This window comes from Pholcus phalangioides, unplaced genomic scaffold, assembly GCF_987345545.1.
Source record: "Pholcus phalangioides strain wild (caught in Gottingen) unplaced genomic scaffold, Ppha-v1.0 ptg000029l_1, whole genome shotgun sequence".
NCBI classification, from domain to species: domain Eukaryota; kingdom Metazoa; phylum Arthropoda; class Arachnida; order Araneae; family Pholcidae; genus Pholcus; species Pholcus phalangioides.
Window position 1 is genome coordinate 5,854,999 of NW_028301619.1, and position 21,712 is coordinate 5,876,710.

Here is a 21,712-nt window from a genome sequence, read left to right on the forward strand (position 1 = left end):
GCACGTAGGCCAATGGTCTGCATTCTGTTGACCCCACGCCACTGTGCGGCCCGAAGAAGATGGGCTGCTGAACATCAAGATTGGGAGCAACATGATTGGAGCCAAGTGCTGTTTACAGACGAGTCCCGATTCAGTCTGGAGTGTAACACCCAATGTGTTCTGGTATGGAGGGACAGGGGCACTCGAAATAACCCCGCATTCGTTCGTGAAAGGTCACAATACAGACGAGCTGGTTGGATGGTATGGGGTGGAATCAGCATAGGCGGAGGTACGGACCTGCATACCATTCGGAATGGCACTTTGACGGCCCGAAGGTATGCAGACGAGATACTGCGACCTCATGTCATCCCTTATGCTGGAGCCATTGGAGATTCCTTTGTTTTCCAGGATGGTAATGCCCGACCGCATAGAGCTCGTCTGGTGGAGAACATGCTTGAAGCTGAAACAATACAGCGTATGGAATGGCCAGTGTGCTCTAAACGTTAATTAATAGTTTAACATATAAAAAGCCTAATTGTGATAACGTTGATTAATGGTTGAATAAATGTTATAGTTCTATCTAAGCTTTGTCTATTCCATTGTTGTCATCCACTCAATGGTTACTGGGGGGGAAAAATATTAAAGAACCGGGAGGTAACGACAACGATACATTACACAAGCATGTTTGGGACATGCTCGGACGACACATTGCTGCGCGACCAAGGCCGCCTGTTACTGTCCGAGACTTGCAGATTGCACTTCTTGAGGAGTGAAACAGTATTCCCCAAAATCTGATCGATAACCTCATCGCATCCATGGCAAACAGGTGTGGAGCAGTCTTAGCTGTTCGAGGAGACCACACGCCCTATTAAAACTCATGCATCATGTCTAAACAGTACTTTTTTTTAATCGTTTACATGTAGCCAAATTGTTGCCCTAAATCATCTTTTCATGTTTTTTCCATATTTTCAAAGAATTAAAGCTTAATTCTAAATTTTTTTACGTCTTTTTTCTGTATTGCGCATTGATATGCGTGTACTATCCATTGTATGCCAATACGTGGCTGTCTCGCACGGTTTTCTTCACTTTTTTGCTTGCTCCCCTAATTGTTTTGAGCAGTGTATATAAATTGGACCACTTCGTACATTTTGCTAAATTACTGTCATTCTATTTCTCAAAGTCAGCTAACTGAGTATGATGATAGGTACCAACCATATTTATGTTTAAAAATATGGTTATTCTAAAACTGTATATCTTATTTTGTATTTGAATGGTATCACAAAAACCAAATAGTGAAATTGGTCCAACTTAAGAGACTAGTTTTCTAATTTGGACTCTCTTAGTTCCTCAAATTGGACCAGTTGTTATAAAAAAGTTTAAAATCAATATCTTTAAACATTGCTTTGACAAAAATTCATTATTTTCACAAAGTTCATGAATAATGAAAATATTTAAGGGAAAAATAACTGTAAAGTAAACTAAAATAGTTATTATGAAGAAAATATGAAATCCAGTTAGATTTTTCTAAAAATTTTATTTCACAAAAATACAACTAAAAATAAGAAAAAATTTATGTGAAAAATATTGAAAAAGAGAAACATTGGGAAATTAAACACGAGAAATATTTAAAAAAAAGAAAAAAAACATTAAGAATTCTTATTTTTGAAATTTTCTTCTCAGAGAAAAATTTCTAGTTTGATTATTTCAGTGATTTTCAAAATTAAAATTAACCCCAAAAGAAATATAAGATTGTTGTCGCTTTGTCTACCCATGTTTATGGTGATTAGTTAATTTCATATTTATGTCATCATCTTCTACTAACAAAATGCCAGGCAAAGCAGAGAAAATGGATGAGTTTATCACTTTATTTGATTTTCTCATGAAGGGCAATTCTATATTGCCTTCTAAACTCTTATCTTTGATAAGTAACTTGTTCAACATAGAAAATATTTTTTCTTTTTTCATCTTTCAAGCCACACTTTTAATTTGCTCTTATCAAAATCTTTTATTCCGAAGCAATCTTCATTTCCTGAAGACGAACCACTAGCTTCAGACTCTTCCGAACCAGAAGTATGATCATGATCAATGATTGCCTTTTTATTTTTTCTTATGTTCCCATTGTTTTCAAAAATCAGCTTCTTACGTTTACTTCTTTTGCATTTGTTTTGCTGCAGATGTTCTTTGTATGGAGTGTTTGTGTGTGTGTTAGCACCACAGCATCTTGTTACTTTTTGTAGCTTTGACAAGGAGCCATGGAACAGTTTGATGGAACAGTTTGAAGCTATTCCATAAAAGTTTCCTGGGCTTCTGCTGTTATCCTGATTGTCTGGTACTCTTGATTAGTGTTCAAGATATCTGCTAGTGAAAAATCATATGATTTACAGGCCAAACACCAGCTGATTTGAACCCATGCACAACTTTGCTGACTGTTACTGCCCTTGCATATGCTTCAGTTAATAAGATCACAATGTTATACTGGGTAATTGGTTTACAAATGTTTCGTCTCAAAAATTTCTCTGGTTCTTGTATGTAGTAAGAACCTAGTGGCCTAAGAAAAAGTCACATACAGAGGTTGCAATCAATGAGTTGTGTGACTTGAAAGTTGCAACATTATGATTCCATTTTTACAAGTGAATTCAAGTGCCTAACATTCCTCCTGTGGGTAACATGGCCATTCAAAAGAAGCAATACAGGCATGTTAAAGGGAGACTTAGAGGCTGAATGTAAACACAGCTATTTATTTGTTAAACATGATAACAATTGGCAATTTTTCATCAAAAGGGACTAAAACAGCTTCTGAGCTTAAAAGCTCCTTGAGGGAATTAAATGCATTATCATGAACCTTTGTCCATTTCCATGTTGCATCACTGTCCAAGAGCCTGTGCAATACTTCCGCTTTAGTAGATTTTCCTTCTAGAAAACTATTATAGAAATTTAGAATTCCCAAAAATGCTTGCAATTGAACCTTATCCCTGGGCACAGGAAAAGAATGAATAGCCTCAACCTTACTTTTTGATGGGTGGATGCCCTTTGTATCAATGCGATACCCCAAAAACTCCACTTCGGGTACCCCAAAGAGACATTTTTCCTTGTTAGCCTTTAGGCCAGAATTCCTCAGGCGTCCTAGAACCTGTTCTAATCGGGCGGCTAATTGTTCGCGTGAATTTCCGCGGACAAGAACATCGTCAAAATACGGAACAACTCCATCTAAACCCAAAAATAAGTCTTCCATTAAGTTTTGAAAAATTCCCGGGGCCACATTTATTCCAAACTGAAGTCTATTGACCTTAAAAGCCCCTTTATGTGTTATAATAGTCTGGGCCTCGGCAGAAATATTATCAACTGGGAGTTGCAAGTATGCTTGGGCTAAATCTATTTTAGCATAACAACCACCTTCTTTCAAATTAGATAACAGGTGATTTACTGCAGGAATAGGGTAGGGGTAAGCATTCATTGCTCTATTTAATGTGACTTTATAATCCCCACACAACCGCGCATCACCAGAGGGCTTGATTATTGGAACCACTGGGGTTGACCATTTCGGATTTGAAATTTTCTCGATTACTCCCTCATAAAGGAGTCGGTTCAAGGCTGCTTCGATCTTGGGTTTCATCGCCAATGGTACGCTGCGAGCCTTACAACGTCTGGGGGCAAAGTCTGGATTTATGGGCAAGGACACCACATTACCCTTGTAGGAACCTAATTTACCATCAAAAACGTCGTTATAATTGTAAACTAGTCTATCAATTTCACTCATTAAAATTTTGTTTATCCCGGTTATAGCAATTCCCAGGGGCTCAAACCATGAATATCCTAATATGCTAGTACAATCATTTTCTGAAATTAAAAGTTCCAATTTTTTGTTGCAGGAATTATGCTCTACGTTTACCTCACAACTGCCCACAAGCAAGATTCCATTTTTAGAAAAATCGCGCAATTTAATTGAAGTTCGTTTAATTTCCAGTTTTTTTTAATGAAAAATTTTTTCGAATGTGCATTTAGATACAATCGAATAGTAGGACCCTGAATCTATTTCCATTTTTAATTTCTTGCCTTCAATAAAAACCTCCACATTCTGTTTAGAAGGGGAATTCAAATTCAAGGAATTAATATATTCCGGTTGTATCTCAATCTCGTTTGTGCGAGGTTGCTTTTATCACGCTGTTTTCGGCACACCTTTTTTATATGGCCCCTTAATCCACAGCCATGACACACTGAATTTCTAAACTTGCATAATGAGCGATCATGATTTCCACTGCATCCAAAGCAAACAAATCCACTATTTTTTGAATTTTGAGAAACTACCTTGTTGTCCCTGGATTTCCCAGAACAACGCGAACGAGGATCGGGCTGCGGTGATTTACCAACCCTCCGATCGCGTACGAGATCAACAGAATCGAAATTTTCAGGACTCGATGAGGAAGTATTTTGTAGATGGATATGTTTAGACTGAGAGGCCGCGATCTCCGATGCCACAGCCATTGAAATCGCAGTTTCCAATGTGAGACCAGGTTCGGCTAATAGCCTCTTCTGAACCTCCTCATCTCTCATCCCACAAACTAGTTGATCCCGCAAGCGTTCAGCCAAAGAATCGCCGAAATTACAATCTTCCGCAAGCTTTCTCAGTTCGGTCACGTACGAGTTCACACCTTCATGCTTGCCCTGTACACCTTTTATGAAATTTAAATCGCCGGAATATCTCTGAGGACTTAGGACAGAAATGCTGCTGTAATAACTTTAGTAAGTCTCCAAACTTATATTCCGTAACATTTTTGGGCGAAACGAGGGTACAAATTATCGACAAAGTCTTTATTCCGCAAACTGCTAGAAGGGTTGCACGTTTTTTATTTTCATCGTCGATTTCATTTGCTTCTAAAAAAATTTTAACTGTTCCGCATATAATTCGAATGAACTCGGATTTGAAGTATCAAACTCTGAAATCGACCCTATAGTAGCCATCATCAATGAAGTCGCACGCAACCAAACGAGAGAGAGAGAGAGAGAAAAAAAAAGCAACAATGCACAACCGAGAACGGCATACATACAACGCAAGGAAACCCTAAGTCTTCCTAAACAATCGGGGGAAAACAAGATTTAACTAAAATAACATACCCATGTACGATTCTCTGGAATAGAAACAGAGAAGGAGCACCGGTGCCCGAAAAAGCACGGTTCATGACCTTGACAAGTGCACAGTCGATCACACACACCAGCTAATCCATACGAATATTCCGAGGCATTTTCCGATGCTAAGAGTCGCTATCCCGGCAGGTACGTTAACATCCTCGTCGCCAAATGTTAAAGGGAGACAGAGGCTGAATGTAAACACAACTGTTTATTTGTTAAACATGATAACGGTTAACAACAGTAGCAGTGCTAGTACTGTGCACAGGTTTATATACAATCTCGATCGGTGACGTCACAAACAGTAGCGACATATGCGGAATGCTAATGAATACAAGGGTTACGTTAGATGGCGTCATAACATCTCTGGAGCACACAACATTTTGAATAGCTGAGGCCATCTGATAAATAATTCACTCTTTATGTACCCGCTATCCCCCCCCCCCACATGTCTCCCACATACTGGAGCAGGGCCCCAAGGCTGAAATATTTTGCGAGCTCATAGTCAGACTTTTCACGGGCCCTTCTATAGTTAATTTATAATGTAAAAAAGCAAAAAATTATGAGAATTGTCCTGGGCCCCAGGGCTAAAGCCTGTTCAGCCCTACCATTGTGGGGGGGGGGGCATGTCGCTATCAGGAACATTGACTTCGCTTCCTACAAATGCTCCTCTTTCTAATTCTGGAGCATGTCTCTTTCTTTTAAAGATAAATGTAGGAGAAACATAAGAACCAGCAGCATTGACGCAGCATATAATTGTGGTATTCACACCTAGCTCTCCACTGGTGGTTGAGCCAATCTAGTGCTTGCCCTTTGCATCCACTGACCTCTGGGGTTTCTTTTTGACTGTGGTGTAGCTGTTCACATCAATGTTAAATACTCTTTAAACATTTAGCATGTGTTTGTTCACTAATTCTTCTAAAAGGTCAATAATTGTGTCATCCTTTATTCATTGAAACCTATTTTTCATATTAGAATATAATTATAATAATCTATAATAAAATCAGATGACTGTTTTGTTTAGATCCCTAAATTTGACCGGTCCAATTTAGGAAACATCACCATTTTGTGCAAATGACAGCTCATTACAAATGATGAGAAAAATATATTTTAATTACTTATTACTACTAATAATAAAATGAAAGGGTTAGTAAATATATAATAAATAACAAAACAGCACTTTCCTCGGAATCAAGTTTTTTAACCCTTAAGAAAAGGGAATGGAAATAGTAACAAGTAGCTGTAAAAAAGATAATGGGTAATCATACCAAGACAATATGCAACTGGAAATATCAAGCATGCGCTATGCACACTTCTTCAGTAGCCTAGCCCTCTGGTATGCACTAATAAATTCTTATTTTTAAGAACAGGAGGTGGTCCAAATTTGTCTACTTTTCCCTATATTTTTTAAATATTTTAGTCGTATCTTGGAAGGGGAGGGACAAAATAATACTTGCCTCAGGTTAGCAAAATGTCTAGAACTGCTCCTGCTGTCTATTTTGATGCTGTTTAAAGATTGTCATCTGCACTTGCCAAGGGTGTCTGATAAGCACAAAATGGTAGCAAACAATCTTTGATGAGTCATATTCTTGCCTTGAGACTGATAATGAATAAATTCACATATAGAGACAACTTTGGCACTACTGCGATCTGTAGTTGGTAGTACAGCTTTCTCTTTTGAACCATTCACAATCTCAGTCTATAGCCACACACAATTTGCTACTGTTTTAACCCAGAAGAGGTAAGCTATGTCCGAATTGTATTATGTGCCTATAGCATTGTATGTGATGTGTTTAGTTATCAATCTCTGTGTTGTGGGTCTGCTGCCTGCTATGTCAAGAATTTTTTGAAAGGGAAGTCAACTCATATATCAACTCTTATGGCTGGAAGTTGAAAACCAATTTCAGCCATCTAGATAAGGCTACACTTCTTCGTGTGTCAAGTTTTACTTCAAATCACTTGGCAAAACTCCCAACCATATTTTTGTGGGTTGTAAGGGTTTGTGGACGTGTCATCTGTCAGTAGCTGCTTAAGGTTTTTGAGAAGAAAATGTTTGTTCTTTTCATCAATCTCTGGAATTGAATCTATGGACCTTGATGATTCCTTCATATGGTAGCAGGGTGCAACATGCACCCTTACGCAGCACACCTCTGGACACAGGATGCAATTATGGAATGTCATCTTGTATGACAGCAAATTCTCCCTAGGAGTGTGTATAAAAACATTTACAACTGATGATTATTTTTTTAACAAATACAAAATCTAAAACCACAAAAGGCAAATTTTTATGCAAAAAAAAGAACAAAAAAAAATGAACGAATGTCTTCTGGATTGCCCTTTACCTAACGGGTAAAGTTCTAGCTATACTGTAAACACGGGCTACTTTGGCCCATTTTTTAAAAATGTCAAATTCACTTTCCAATATACCTCAATATTATTACTACTTTTAAGTTCTGTTAACTTTTTTATGTCAATAAACTATATTAATTATGTATATGTAAATTAAAAAAAAAAGTTTTTTTTAACTTAAACTAATTTAAAAATTAAAATGTTTTGGGCCAATGCGTTACCCTTGTATGTGCCTAACTTTGGCCCATTTCACTTTTTCCGGTCTTGAAGCATTAAATAAAAAGTTAGGGTAGTTTTTGAACCTGGGCTTGTGTAATAAAACTTTAATTTTTGATAGAAAATTTATATTTAGACTTATTGATAATAAAAACTGCAACATCTATATATATATTTTTAATTTTTACTTAATAATCTTGTCTTACAAATTAACCAAAAAACAGAATTCTTTTAATAGGCTTTGAAAGTTTGATTATTAGAAACCAATAATCACATTCTGTCATGTGACTAGCAAATGTTAGTTCTTCCTTGGCACTGACAACCTTGGTATGACACAGTTTGCTGGAGAATGCATTTTTGAGTTTGTTTTAAATGTTGCTTTGAGATATTTTAAAGTTATCGGCTGCTTGGGTGTGTTTGTGTGCCTTTTGTTTTTTTTTTCAACAGATCTAATTGCGTCTAAACAGTTTTGAAGGTAGTCATTGCTATAGTCTGTATAACTTTAATTTCCATTCTAACACTGGTATTTATACAGCATCTTTCCAGTCTGGAAACAAAAACTTGAAATAGGATAGACATTCAAAAAATAAACATAATTATTCAATGCATAATTATGTTTTTAAGTGTACTCGCAAACAAATTACGAAGGGTTGCAAAGGTTCTACTTTGGCCCATCAAAATGTTGGGCCAAAGTAGGGTGTATTTTTGAAGTTACCAGTGCTTAAATTTTCAATTAATATTTTTAGAAAAAAAGAAAGATTAAACAGAATGTGCTAATCATACTACAGTTGAAAGCATTTAATTGTTTCTAATTTGGCATCTAACTTGACAAAGTTAACTTCACGTCAGGTTTCACTACACGTACACGCACATTCCCGCATGTACCGATTCGTTGGGGGTTCCGGGGGGGGGGTGCATGTGTGGTGTAGCAGTAGTAGGTAGGGCCTCCAAAAAATGGCTCGGGGATCCATGATGTTCTTAAGTCAGCCACCTTGTTGGGCAATTTGCCTGTTGTGGCGTGGTATTTGTATTTGTAAAGCTGGATGACAACCCCCCACAGTTAGAAGTTTGAGAAATGAAAAAAATCATGTGCAATCATAGCATTCAAAACCACCACTGTTGCTGCCTAGTTGGTCATTCGTGAACTACCCAAAGCACTCGGTTGCCATGTGTAGTATTTTTACTTAGCAAAAACTACAAAAATTAGTTCAAAAAAATTTTTTATACAGTAATTAGAGTATGTTTGTTTTATTATTTTATCGTTTTGGACCAAAAAAGTAGCCTGCTTTTACGATACACTGCTGCATTCTATGAACCCGTTTTTCCTGAAATTTCCATGTAAAAAATCAGATTTTTAAAAATGATCAGTCATTTAAAAATCAGATGTTTTAATTTAAAAAAAATCTGATTTTTAAATCATTCCATGATAAGTAATTACCTTGGATAACCCAAACTCTTGGTTAATCAAGACCATACGGTACTTTGTTATATCTAATTTTTCAATAATGTGCTAAACTTTATGATTAAAGACGATATTTGTTTTTATTTTATCAGTTTAATATAGTGTTTAGTTTGTATCATTAATAACATTAATTTTTACCATACAATACATTTTGTTTCAGTTTTTACTAAAAGTCAAAAGAATTCTCTGTGTAAAAAATAATTGCTTGTAAATTCAACTTGAAAACTTTTTCACATTTTTTTGCAGCAGTCAAAAATGTTATTTCACAAACTTCATAATAAATGCTTGGAATTGAGTCATCACAAAGGAGAACTTCGTTTACAAGAATGCAGTGAAACAGCTATTGGACAAAAATGGGTTTTCAGGGAGCTTTTAGGACATTCACAGAAAACCTATGCTTAACATCGGAAAAATGATTACTAAAGAGTGTGAACTATGTACATTCCATATATATATATATAGAGAGAGAGAGAGAAAGTTTTGAATATGATTTTTAAAAATTGGTTTGAAATCAATTTCTCAAATATATATCACTGTGATTACTTTCGTTTTTTTCAACTAAAAAATAATATCCTTGAATTACATAGTATTAATATTTTAGTTATAAGAAAATCGGTTTTTTCTTTTCAATTGAGCAATAATATATGAAAATAACTTTCAGTGCATATAGTCATATTCAATCAATGATAAGCCTATTTCTAGAAAAATTAAATTCAGAATCTCAGTTGTTGAGATACTGTTTTTTTTATGCTTTACAGACAATTTTGAACTCAAAATAATTTTGTATGAGATCATTACAACTTTAAAACCATCATACAGTGAATACACATGATATGTTCTTTTATTACTAAAAGTTTATTTGTGGTGCTAAAAAGACATGATGAGAACTTGTGTCCATTTGTATGGCTGGGTCATTTGAAAAGCTTAAAATATACTATTTTTCCCCCTTTTTCTGAGCATTGCAATTTACTAAAATGATTCATTATTGTATATTCATGTTCAAATGAATATTCTGCATTTAGATTCTGATGCCATGCTATTTGATATCGGAGAAAAATTGTAAAACAATAATTTTCCTAGCGCATAGTATTGTTGCCAGTTTTTTTACATAATTTTGTTTTATTATTTTAATATTGATTGTGTCTGCAAATTAGAACTTAGAAGTTTTATATCACAAATTTCCCATATATATTTTGATTATTTATGAAAATTTAAAAGCTGTAATTTTTTTAAATATATAGAAAACATCATATATTGTGATGTTTTCTATATATTTCATCTCTAACAGGGTTGTGATAAAATGGAATAGGTTGTGCCCTTGGGTGTCATGAATTATATGTACCACAATACTGACGTGTTTGAAAATAATTATATTTAAATGGGGATAAATCAAGCTATATTCATGCTTTAGATGAAGACAACCATAATTTCTTATGGGTAATGTACCATATTTTCTCAGTCTTTGGGGTTTTTTTTTTTTCATGAAAATTTCTTTTTGCTGAATTTTTAAATATATTTGTCATTCATATGGACATTTTTTGTTTCAGCAGCCTCATTGGGCAGTTTGCTTGTTGTGGCCTTTGTGTTTATATTATAAATTTCAAGTAAAATATTCAAGAATTTTTTTTGGCTGTCATACCTTTCTTATGTAATCCTATAACTAACTATAAGTTTATATCTCTGGTGAACCAGTGAAAATTCTACAGAAGAATAAAGTTGAAATAACCTGTTGACACATCAGAGGAGGATTTTTTAAAAAAAATTGAGTTTTTTGAAAGTTGAGGCTGTAAAAATGTTTTTTTAGTTTACTGCCTGGATTCTTAAATATTCTTCACACACATGTCAAAAAATAAATAAGCCTAATATGTTCAACATCCTTCAAGCTGAAGAAGTTGTCTGGTAGCTGAGGATTTTGTTCACCTACCTGCAAATTTTGCAGATTTGGGTTTGAATCCTGAAATTTAAGCATGGGCATATGCCATTTTTTAATTGTTGATTTAATTTTAAGGCTTTAAATTGTTGATTCTAGTCTTATTAGCCATAGTATACCAGTGTACATAAAATGACTATGGTGTGATGAAAATCATTGAAAGAAATAATCAAGTTGAAGAAAAAGGAATAATAGCAACATGTCTTTTTCATTATTTCTGATAATTCATTTATTGTTTTCTTGTTTTAATAATTTAAGCTGTTAAATGATGGTGCCCTACAGAAGAAAAAAAAATTATAATTTAAAAAAAATAAGCTGAATTTTTTCATGCTTTTTGAGGTTGAGTGATGTATTTTTATAATTATGTTTTTCTTCTTTTGCTGACATTTCTCATCTTGTGATAATGGAGAGTATTAGTAAAGGATTAGGTTTAATTCACATTTGGATCTCTTATAAAGAAATTAATCTAATTTCCCTTCCTATTTCTATTTAACTGCATACCTTCTGACTATCATGTCCTCAGAATACAGTGAAATCTCAATATAATGATATTCTGCAGACCAAGAAAAACAGTGTTATGCAGAAATCATGTTATATTCAGAAGTAGCATCATCAACACCTGTAACCTAATCAGCTGTTGTTGACATCTCCTCAAAATCAATATTATCATTATCACCCAAATGCACGTATTAATGTTTATTAGCCTCTCAAAAATTATAATTAAAAAAATTGAGTCAGATGTTTTACCCTATAGTTTGCCACAAATACACTTTTGTGCCTTATACCAAAAATAAAAATTTAAGTAACACTTTCAGGGAGTCAAGTGGTGCAAAATATTGATATCACTAGATCTCCTTGAGCAAAAAAGGAAAAGAAAGAAACTAAGAAAGACATTTAAAAACCAATTGAAAGCAATTACATCCAAAATATGGAAGTTATGATTGTAGCAATTTCAAAATCTTTTCAAAAATGCTGTTATAGAAGGATTTATTGTAGTAAAGGATATCATTGTATCGAGAAGGGGTTTGAAATTAGAGTAAAGGCAATTTTTTCAAACAAGATTTTCAAAAACATAGAGAGATATTTACTATTATATCAAGTATTGCTTTTTAATTGTATATGCATGATGTAAGAGATCAGTTTGATCATCAATTTCATCATGATCAATGATTGCATTGATCATGATTATACTTCTGGTTCGGAAGAGTCTGAAGCTAGTGGTTCGTCTTCAGGAAATGAAGATTGCTTCGGAATAAAAGATTTTGATAAGAGCAAATTAAAAGTGTGGCTTGAAAGATGAAAAAAGAAAAATATTTTCTATGTTGAACAAGTTAGTTATCAAAGATAAGTGTTTAGAAGGCAATATAGAATATTGCCTTTCATGAGAAAATAGAATAAAGTGATAAACTCATCCATTTTCTCTGCTTTGCCTGGCATTTTGTTAGTAGAAGATGATGACATAAATATGAAGTTAACTAACCACCATAAGCATGGGTAGACAAAGCGACAACAATCTTATATTTCTTTTGGGGTTAATTTTAATTTTGAAAATCACTGAAATAATCAAACTAGAAATTTTTCTCTGAAAAGAAAATTTCAAAAATAAGAATTTTGAATGTTTTTTTTTTTTTTAAATATTTCTCGTGTTTAATTTCCCAATGTTTCTCTTTTTCAATATTTTTCACATAAATTTTTTCTTATTTTTAGTTGTATTTTTGTGAAATAAAATTTTTAGAAAAATCTAACTGGATTTCATATTTTCTTCATAATATTTATTTTCTTTTACTTCACAGTTATTTTAAATATTAATCATTTAATATTTAAAATAATATTAAATATTTTCATTATTTAAAAATTGTCAATAAATAAGAAAAATATACAACAATATTGATAAATTAAAAACCGTGATTGACAAAATAAAATCTTATTCAATACTAATGACTTACAATGTTCAAATGTATAGAACGTAGAACTTTTGTAGCTTTTCAATCAACAAAAACCAACTTCCTAATGATAAGATCTATGGTGGTTATACTGATTGAACTTATAAAGATATTGAGGGAAAAAGAAACCAAGCTGGCAAAGAGAGAGAGAGGAAAAAGGCAAGTTGAAATGTTTTTTTGCAAGCTAAATTTAATTCTTATAAAAAAATAAAAATTGTAAAATCTATAGGCTTAACCCTGATATTAAGTTGATATTGACCCTTCTATAATGGGGTTTTTTATGCATCACAATTTTTTTTTGTCTTTTTTTCTCATTTATGAAAAACAACGTAAAAAGAATATGAACAATTGTTTAATTGTTCATATTCTTTTTACGTTGCATTTTCAAATTTAGGTCATGCTGGTGCTGAAAATTTAAGTAACTACAACGAAAATGTGCATTAAAAACAAAAGTTTTTATTCTTATACATCAAACATACACAGATCATCAGATCAATAAAAAAAAACACTAGCTTATGGAACCAAAAGGAAAATTAAAAATTGATAAGTAACAGGCATAGAAGTAATCTTGCTAATATTGAGACGAAAAAAATTCGATTTTGTTCTATTTAAATGAGAGAGTTGGTTAATATATATGGAATGTGATTGCTCTGTTTGAAAGAACAGCCTTGGCGAAGTCAATCTACGACTGCAAGAAAATCATTATAAGCTTATGACCTCAGAGCAAAATCAAATAAAAACCATGCTTGCAGCTCACTCAGGCTCATCTCTTTTTTTTACTATGTGTTGAAAAGATGATTTTTTTTCTCTATTGAAGGAGAATGAACTTGTCTTGAATGAACAAAAAAATTGTTTTGTGGGATGAGCTGAAATAACCTTTTTTATTCTGTTTCTCAGCTCCCTAGCTATTTACAGTTGTTATTGGTACTGAGAATTGTTTGGGCACATTGGAATCTAATCAGTTTTTCACTGACTGGTCATCTTAGAGGCATTTTATAAACAAAAACAGATGTCACATTTATTAGTACCATCAAATCCTGTTTTAACTAATGTCATTATAGTAAAAATCTCGTAAAAAATAATAATACCTAAATAAGTTTACTTAGGAACAATGTATATTGCGAATTCCAATGTTATGAAATGAAAAATCCATTATAGCAAATTTAAAACAAGTTTCTGATAATCAACAGAGTACAGAACATTCCAAAAATAATCACATAAAATTGGTTTCAGAGAATCAACCTTTACAGCGGCAATCTCAAAATATCTCCTCAGACTTGATCTGCTTTCTTAACATGCTTTTATTTCCAATGTTGCAGTTATAATGCAGATCAGGAAAATTTTAAAAACTACTCAAAGGATTAACTTGCTGAACTGTTGGGGAAGATGGGTTGTTTTCCATGTTGGAGGTGCAGAAAGAAATTTTAACCAATATACGGTGAGTGAAAAAGATCTGTAGTAAGCAAGTACAGGGCGTTAGGAATGTTTCATATTTCTTCTGTTTTAAAATGAGTGGCCTCAAAAGGAAACAGTTTTCAATTAAAGAAAAACCTAAGATCAATTCTGAAGTTGATGCTAGAGTAAATAAAAAAAATAAAAACAATGTAGCATTAAAATATGGCATATCTCCATCTATTCTTTCAACATTTTTGAAAATCTAAGTTGGGATTGTACAAATTCAAACAACAGTTATAGGATCCCATAAGAAAAATATCAGACTCTTTCTCAAATTTTTTAAATGTGGATGCAGTAGTCTTTACAGGACATTCATTTGGAACATATTTCAGAAGCATACATGGTTTCAGGACAATCATTCTCAAAATGTGTCAGTTACTGGCCCATCATACGAGAAAAGACTGGAATTTGTACGGGGTTTTGGATGCGAAATCTTTAAAACATTTGAGCACACATATGCTTTAGAAGAATTTGTTGTTTCCGCAGCTTTTCCACAATATATGCATGAAAAAAATATTATGGATTATTTGTCTTAAAAATTTTAAGTAAAACTTCAATGCTTGATTCGTGTTGTTTTGTATTATTTTTCAAACTTAACTTCATTCTTTTTATTATCTATAATGTAAATACGTAACTTTTTTATTAGAATCAAATTCTTCTACAACAAAATTTCTTTAGCGAATGTTAAAATTTGTAAAATCGTAAATTCCTTTATAATGAAATTTCATTACAGTTGAAGTGATTTCTTCAGTCCCTTGGAGTTCATTATAATCACCCTAATTTTTATTTAAAGGATGCTTATTTATCTACTTCTTTGTGCTGGAAATTCAACTTCCAACACATTTGTTTGAAAAGCAAAATTTCTTTATTTTATTAAATCAAAGAAATTGGAATCTATAGCTACATCTATGAACAGATACCATAAATTTCAATGGAGTCTAGTCCAAACCGTATAATTTTATAGCTAAATCAAAGTTTTACTTGATAATGGCTTGCTTAACACCCAATCAATGCTGCTTCAATTGTATGAAGAGAAAGAAATAAACAAGTCACACACACACCACACACAAGGCAGTAAGGAGGATGGTACAGTACCACCCAAACAATTATCTTAAAAGTTCATATATGATGTTGACTGCACATGATTGGGCATAATTATGCATCAACACAATGCCTAATGAGAAAAGTCCTGGTAATTTCCTACAAATTGCCTCCTAATAAATTTCACACTACTCATTGAAATATCAAGTTCCTTAGCAATATTGTGAAGGAACTTGAAGTTGCTAAGTCAAATGTGACTATCATCTTTCATTAAACCTTTGATATGACGGGTATGCTTGGTCAACTAGACAGTTGCTCATCGTGCACATCTGTCCTGCTATTATCGAACCTATTACATTAAATTCCTACCCTGTTTTTCCATGACATATGACATCACCTTATACCTCAATATTTTCACACAAATAATTTCTACTGGTAAGGTTACCTTCAAATGTGAAAACCTAATCGCCCTACACCTGACTATGTTTCTTTAAGGCGGTCATCTTGCAATAGATTTTTCAAGTATCTGACAATAATAGCTATCTAACAGCTGCATGATGAAGCTGTGGCCTTTGTGGGGGAGGGGGGGGGAGAAATTCAAACAAGAGGAGGATTAAGATACCCACGGAAGCTCTTGTAACATTTTTTTAACAGTCTTATATACTTAATGATATCAGGTCTATGAAACCCGAGATCATGGGTGATTCGATTATCTGGGCAGGAACTGTTTCCTACACCTAACTCTGTTTTTATTAGAAATTCAGTGCCTATTATGCACTATTAGAAGAGGTGGTGACACTCTGTGTCACCTACATGCAGCTCAATATTGGTATGATCACTTCTACCTCTGTATTGTAAATGATTATGAATTTAAATTTCCTTTGTAGTCATATATACTAGTGCCTCCAAATTCACTGCTTCAATGAAAAAGTTTTAAAACTTTTGTTTTCATGATCATCTTTATCTTAGTTTGCTCAAATGTAAAGTGCCTGTAGAATATACAGAGTATTTTACTGGCGAACCATTGATCCTAGAAGCATACTTCCAATTAGAAAAGTATCAAAATAACGTGTAGTACTCATGTCATTCATGTTGTCAGGGGTTGTCTAGTTATTAAAAAAAAATAACTTTTTATACATTCCCCATGTGCCAAAAACCCAATCACAAAATTGTTGCCATGTCCTCCCTAATGCTAACAAAAAAAATTTAATGTTTCTAAGTGCAATATTCACTGAGATATTTTAATTTGAAAATCTTGTGATTTCTACAGACGCAAGGTGTAGTAGAGTAAATAACAGAGTGTGCAAAGTAATACGGAGTGCTTCATACTTAATTAGTATTTTAATTAATAGTAAAGTGAAACAAAAAATATTACATGACGCTTAGCACATACACAAAACACAACTCAGTCTCCGCGAATACAGATCTCGACTAATGACAAACGAACTGACTTGGCAGTACTACATATTTTGCCAAAGTCATCGCCAAAGTTGGCGAGCTATCATAATTCAACACTCCCTCCCGATATGAAGCCCAATACTTTTGCGAATACGATTAAAAATTACTCTTGACAATGGCTTTGTCATGATATCAGCCCTTTGATCTCAGGACGGTACATACAACACAGACAGTACATTATTTTCACATTTTCACGCACTGAATGAAATCGAACGTCAATATGCTTTGATCTACGATGAAATTGTGGATTTTGCACCAACTTTATAGCACTTTGGTTGTCCACATAGAGAACTGGAATGTCACAGAATCCGATAAGTTCTTTGAACAACAGCTTCAACCACACCAGCTCATTAGCAACTTCACTTGCGGCTACATATTCGGCTTCTGTCGAGGAGATGGCTACACTGTGTTGAAGTCTTGACCCCCAGGTGATAGCAGCACCTGAATTCAAAGAGACCATTCCAGAAGTTGACCTTCGAGTTTTCTGATCTCCAGCATGATCTGCATCACTATAAACACAGAAGCTTGATCTCAGAGATGAACGATACATCAGGCCCAAATCAGTGGTACCACGAAGGTATTTGTAAATCCTTTTCACACGAATCCAGTCATCTTTTGTTGGTTTGTACAAAGCTCAAGACACAAAAGTTACAGCAAAAGCTATATCCGGGCGAGTAGCCACAGCTAGGTACTGTAAGCTCCCAACTGCTTCTCTATAGGGAACATCGAAAGGATCAGCTCCCTCCAGAGCTTTAGTGGTTTTACATGGAGTAGCTACTGGCTTAGCTTGCTCCTTACCAAAATGATGCAAGATTTTCTCAGCATACAGGCCTTGAGATATGAAAATGTTACCATTTTCTTTCTGTTGAACTTGGACACCCAAGAACGAGTCTAGTGGACCATCAGTTATCTTGAACTCTTATTTCAGATCAGCGATCAGCTTGTCTATCTCTAACTTGCTTGATCCAGCTACCAGTCCATCATCAACATAGAGAGCGATGATGAGCATCTCTTCTTCAGTCTTCCTCAGGTATGTTCAGATGAATTTAAGTATGGAATAGCATTTCACAAAATACTGAAAAGTATTGCATTTACCTGTGCTTATTTATCCACTCATGCTTTCAAATACCAATACAAAGGCCTGAACAGGCAAACTGTCTAATGAGGTGGTTGAAAAATAAAAAGTTACATATTATATTATATATATGTCCATAAAAAATATGGATGTCAAATATCACCAAAATAATCATCATCTTTGGTTTCCCATGTAGGAAAAGCAATTTTACCCATTACTCTAGCACCAAGTAATGTAACATGAATTGTGGGTCATGCGTTGGTGAAAAAATATTCGGTGTATTCCCAAAAGTTTTGCAACTGGCATAGGGGATGTGAGGCATGGCCCCCAAAAGGGATGGGCTGACAGGGCTCCAGTCCTGGGGCCCGGGAGGATTTTAATCATTTTTTGTTTTTTCACGCCATAAATTCATAATAAAGGGGCCCCATGAATGTCTGGTCGGGGAGGCCCGTAAAAGATCCCAGCCTAGGGGCCCTGCTTCAGGATGTGGGGGGGCCATGATGTGAGGTATGGTGTCTGTTACCATATTGTTGAGCCCCTTGAGTGGAATTATGGTATAACTGCAAACCAATATGGGCCCTATTAAAATAATTGAGGAGGTTGCTCCTATCTGCGGTACCCTTTTAAAGAAAGAGGAGATCTAAGGATATGGCCAAAACTCAATATGGGGTTATTGAAAATAACTCATGAGAGTATGAATCAGAGCAGAAACATGTATGAATCAGAGCAGAAACATGTATGAATCAGAGCAGAAACATGTATGAATCAGAGCAGATTTATACTCACCATGAGTTCAGGTGTTTGGTATAATTGAGAAAATTTACCAAGTTGTGAATGCTGGTTTCATTTACTACATCACTTATTGTCACCTGATGATCACCCGAATAATTCCTTCTCTGGATTGAGAAGACTGGATATCGTCCCACATAGTGAAGAGGAATTTCGTCTTCCTTCCCACACACAGGATAAATAGGTGAATCTGCATAGCCACACTTATGTAGGTGTTTCGCTAGGTTAGCATGACCAGTGATGATCTGTATAACCTGTCGAATCTGTTTTCTATTCAGTGAAAGAAGTTTATTGGCAATATTTGGTTGGGTTCCCAAGGCCAGCTTAGCTTGTCTGCAGTCCTGCCTTGAGTTCCATTACCAAAAATGTTTATTTTCTATCCATTGTTTGACATCTCATTTTATGGTTGACAAGGAAACAGGATCGAAATGTTCAGGTCCAGATAGCTTCAGGTTTGCTGCTTCTTTGGCCATCTGGTCTGTAAGTTCGTTTCCCTAGAAATTTTCATGTTCAGGAACCCAGTAAAGGTTGATGTTGTTGCCAATTTATTCAGCATATCAGTGCAGTATTCGACGCACAGTTGGAACTTGAAGTTGTCAAGAGCTTTAAATGCTGCTTGGCTATCCGAGAAAATAACAATTTGTATGCCATGATACCCTTTCGAAATTAGGCTTTCAGCCAATGTGGCTATTGCAAGTACTTCAGCTTGGAAAACTGTCGTTTTACCATGATACAAATGTATCTTATTGTAGTCATGATCCACTCCAGAGATGCTGATTGCTCCAGCCACAGTTTCGGTTATCCTGGAGCCATCAGTGTAACATTCGATAACTCACGTTGAGATGTTATCAATTATGTTAGTAATTTTATTTCTCCCAGGTATGTGGATAGTGTAATTTTTGTAAAAATTTTTGTTTTGGAACAGGAGTCTTTTGGTATTAGAGAAGGTAAGTAATATATAATATGCTGCCCACATAAAAAATATTATGGTTGTCTTATTCTAAGTATATAGATATCATCTTGATTTATCCCAATATGTATGATTTCTTTTTAAAAGTGTCAATTGTGTTAGAATTTACAACCCCCGGAGGTAAGCTATTCCATTTATTCACAACCCTATTAGTGAAAACTTCCTGTGACACCACAACCTGGAATTGTCCCTTACTAAACGATACTGGTGTCCCCTTGTTGAAGCAGTTGAGTAAAGGTGTATTAATAACTCATGGTCCATCCTATAGATCCCGTTGAAAATTTTGATCATATCCCACAGACACCTGCATTTTTCCAATGTAGACGTATTCAAGAAATCAGGTCTTTCTTCATAGCTCAAGCCTTGTGTGCCAACATGAGCATGCGTAGCATTTCTCTGCACTCTCTTGAGACATACCTTGACAACAATGGTGTTGAAAAAACTTGAGAGAACAGACAAGGCCTGGAGTCATATTACTAAAAACAAGAATAGACTCTATCACAAGGGGCAAGTGTGTATTTTGGTGCCTCACTCAGTAATTATTCCTTTCAAAATTATTTTGATGAGTAAATATTTACGAGAGTGAAAACACCATAATAAATCTGTCATAAAAAATGCCCCCCCCCCCCGTAATCATATCATCTTAAGCGGCCTCATGCCTGGCGCCAATCCTGAATTACTTGATATATCCTTAAAAAATGAAAGTTATAGCTACATTCTCTGCAGGTGTTCTTTTTTTTTTGTCTAACAACAATAGTGTATAATTCTGTTTCATTCCTGAAGTGCATAGGATTATTGGAATCAACTTAATAATTATTCTAGGATTTATTATATACTAATAACCAATTTTAGTTGAACTCTGTTAATGTGAAGAGTAAGAAAGTTTAGCATTAGTGGGTATCAGCTGTTACTGCTGCGATCTGGGAAAGGATATGAATACAAAATAAGGAAATATTATGTTGAGCATGATGTTACGCATCATGCTCAATGTAAGGATGTATAGAGATACACAGAGGGCTCTCTCTCATGGGCAATGTGTAAAATTGTCCCTTGTTGCTTCATTCCCAGAGCAATATCCCAATAATTTTTGGCTGCTTTTAAAGTAATCATGCTGCTCAAAAAGACTTCTGTTTTTCCAAAAGCATGGTTACTAAAAGCTTTTCAGCAGATTTTTCCTAAATTTGGAAATGCAAAAATGCTGCTCTAATATTTTTGTTCATTTCAAAAGTGAAAAGAAAGACTACACATGCAGGGGAGGGAGCTATTGATTTGTCCATGAACAAGAGATCCTTCTGACACTTAGTTATATGACTAACAAGGTCAAATGAATCTTCCTCAGTGGCTCTATATATCTATAACAGAAGAATATTTGGTAGCATCTTGAATTTTGCCAAAATTAGGCAGTTAAGAACTTTTAACTTGTTTTAAAAGGAATATACTGTCACTTTTTGTCTAAAATGCATGAACTGTAAAAAATTATAGATACAGCCTTGTACATAGGATTTGAGTAATTTATATTCAATTTTTATGAATTAATGTAAAATGTTTTTATGGAAAAATTAAGGTTGACAACCAATATATTCATGCAATTTGTAAGGGGGAAAATATGTACACACAACAGTATGTGTAGCTGTGGAGATATTTTTTTTATCATTATTGAAACTAAGTTATTATTCATTAGTTTTTCTTGGTAACAACAAAAATTCTTATTTACTTTTATACTCAACTAAAACTTTACAGATTTGATGTTTTGTAAATTGTACTGTGATGTGATATTTTTCTGGTTTACATAAAGGCTTTTAAATGTGTTGTAATTTATTTTGTATATTTCTATCAGTATATTGATGTCAAGGCCTGAAATAAAGGGGGGGGGCAGTGCCTGGGAATTTCAGGGGGTCGCAAATATATTATTTCTTAGAAA

General features: G+C 34.3%; 1 protein-coding gene across 5 annotated transcripts in view; it reads left to right on the forward strand.

Annotated features, from left to right (window-relative positions):
• Pgant7 (N-acetylgalactosaminyltransferase 7) overlaps window positions 1-21,627 on the forward strand; it is a 213,278-nt gene extending 191,651 nt beyond the window's left edge. For 3 of the 5 annotated variants that reach the window (XM_089252484.1, XM_089252487.1, XM_089252483.1), the window contains one exon: window positions 9,377-10,750. In XM_089252484.1, coding sequence (XP_089108610.1) covers window positions 9,377-9,532 — 156 coding nt within the window. In that variant the 3' untranslated portion in view covers window positions 9,533-10,750. Of the gene's footprint in view, window positions 1-9,376; window positions 10,751-13,023 lie in introns of those variants that run through there. The other 2 variants (XM_089252486.1, XM_089252485.1) reach the window with 2 other exon arrangements.
• The last annotated feature ends 85 nt before the right edge of the window (window positions 21,628-21,712 follow it).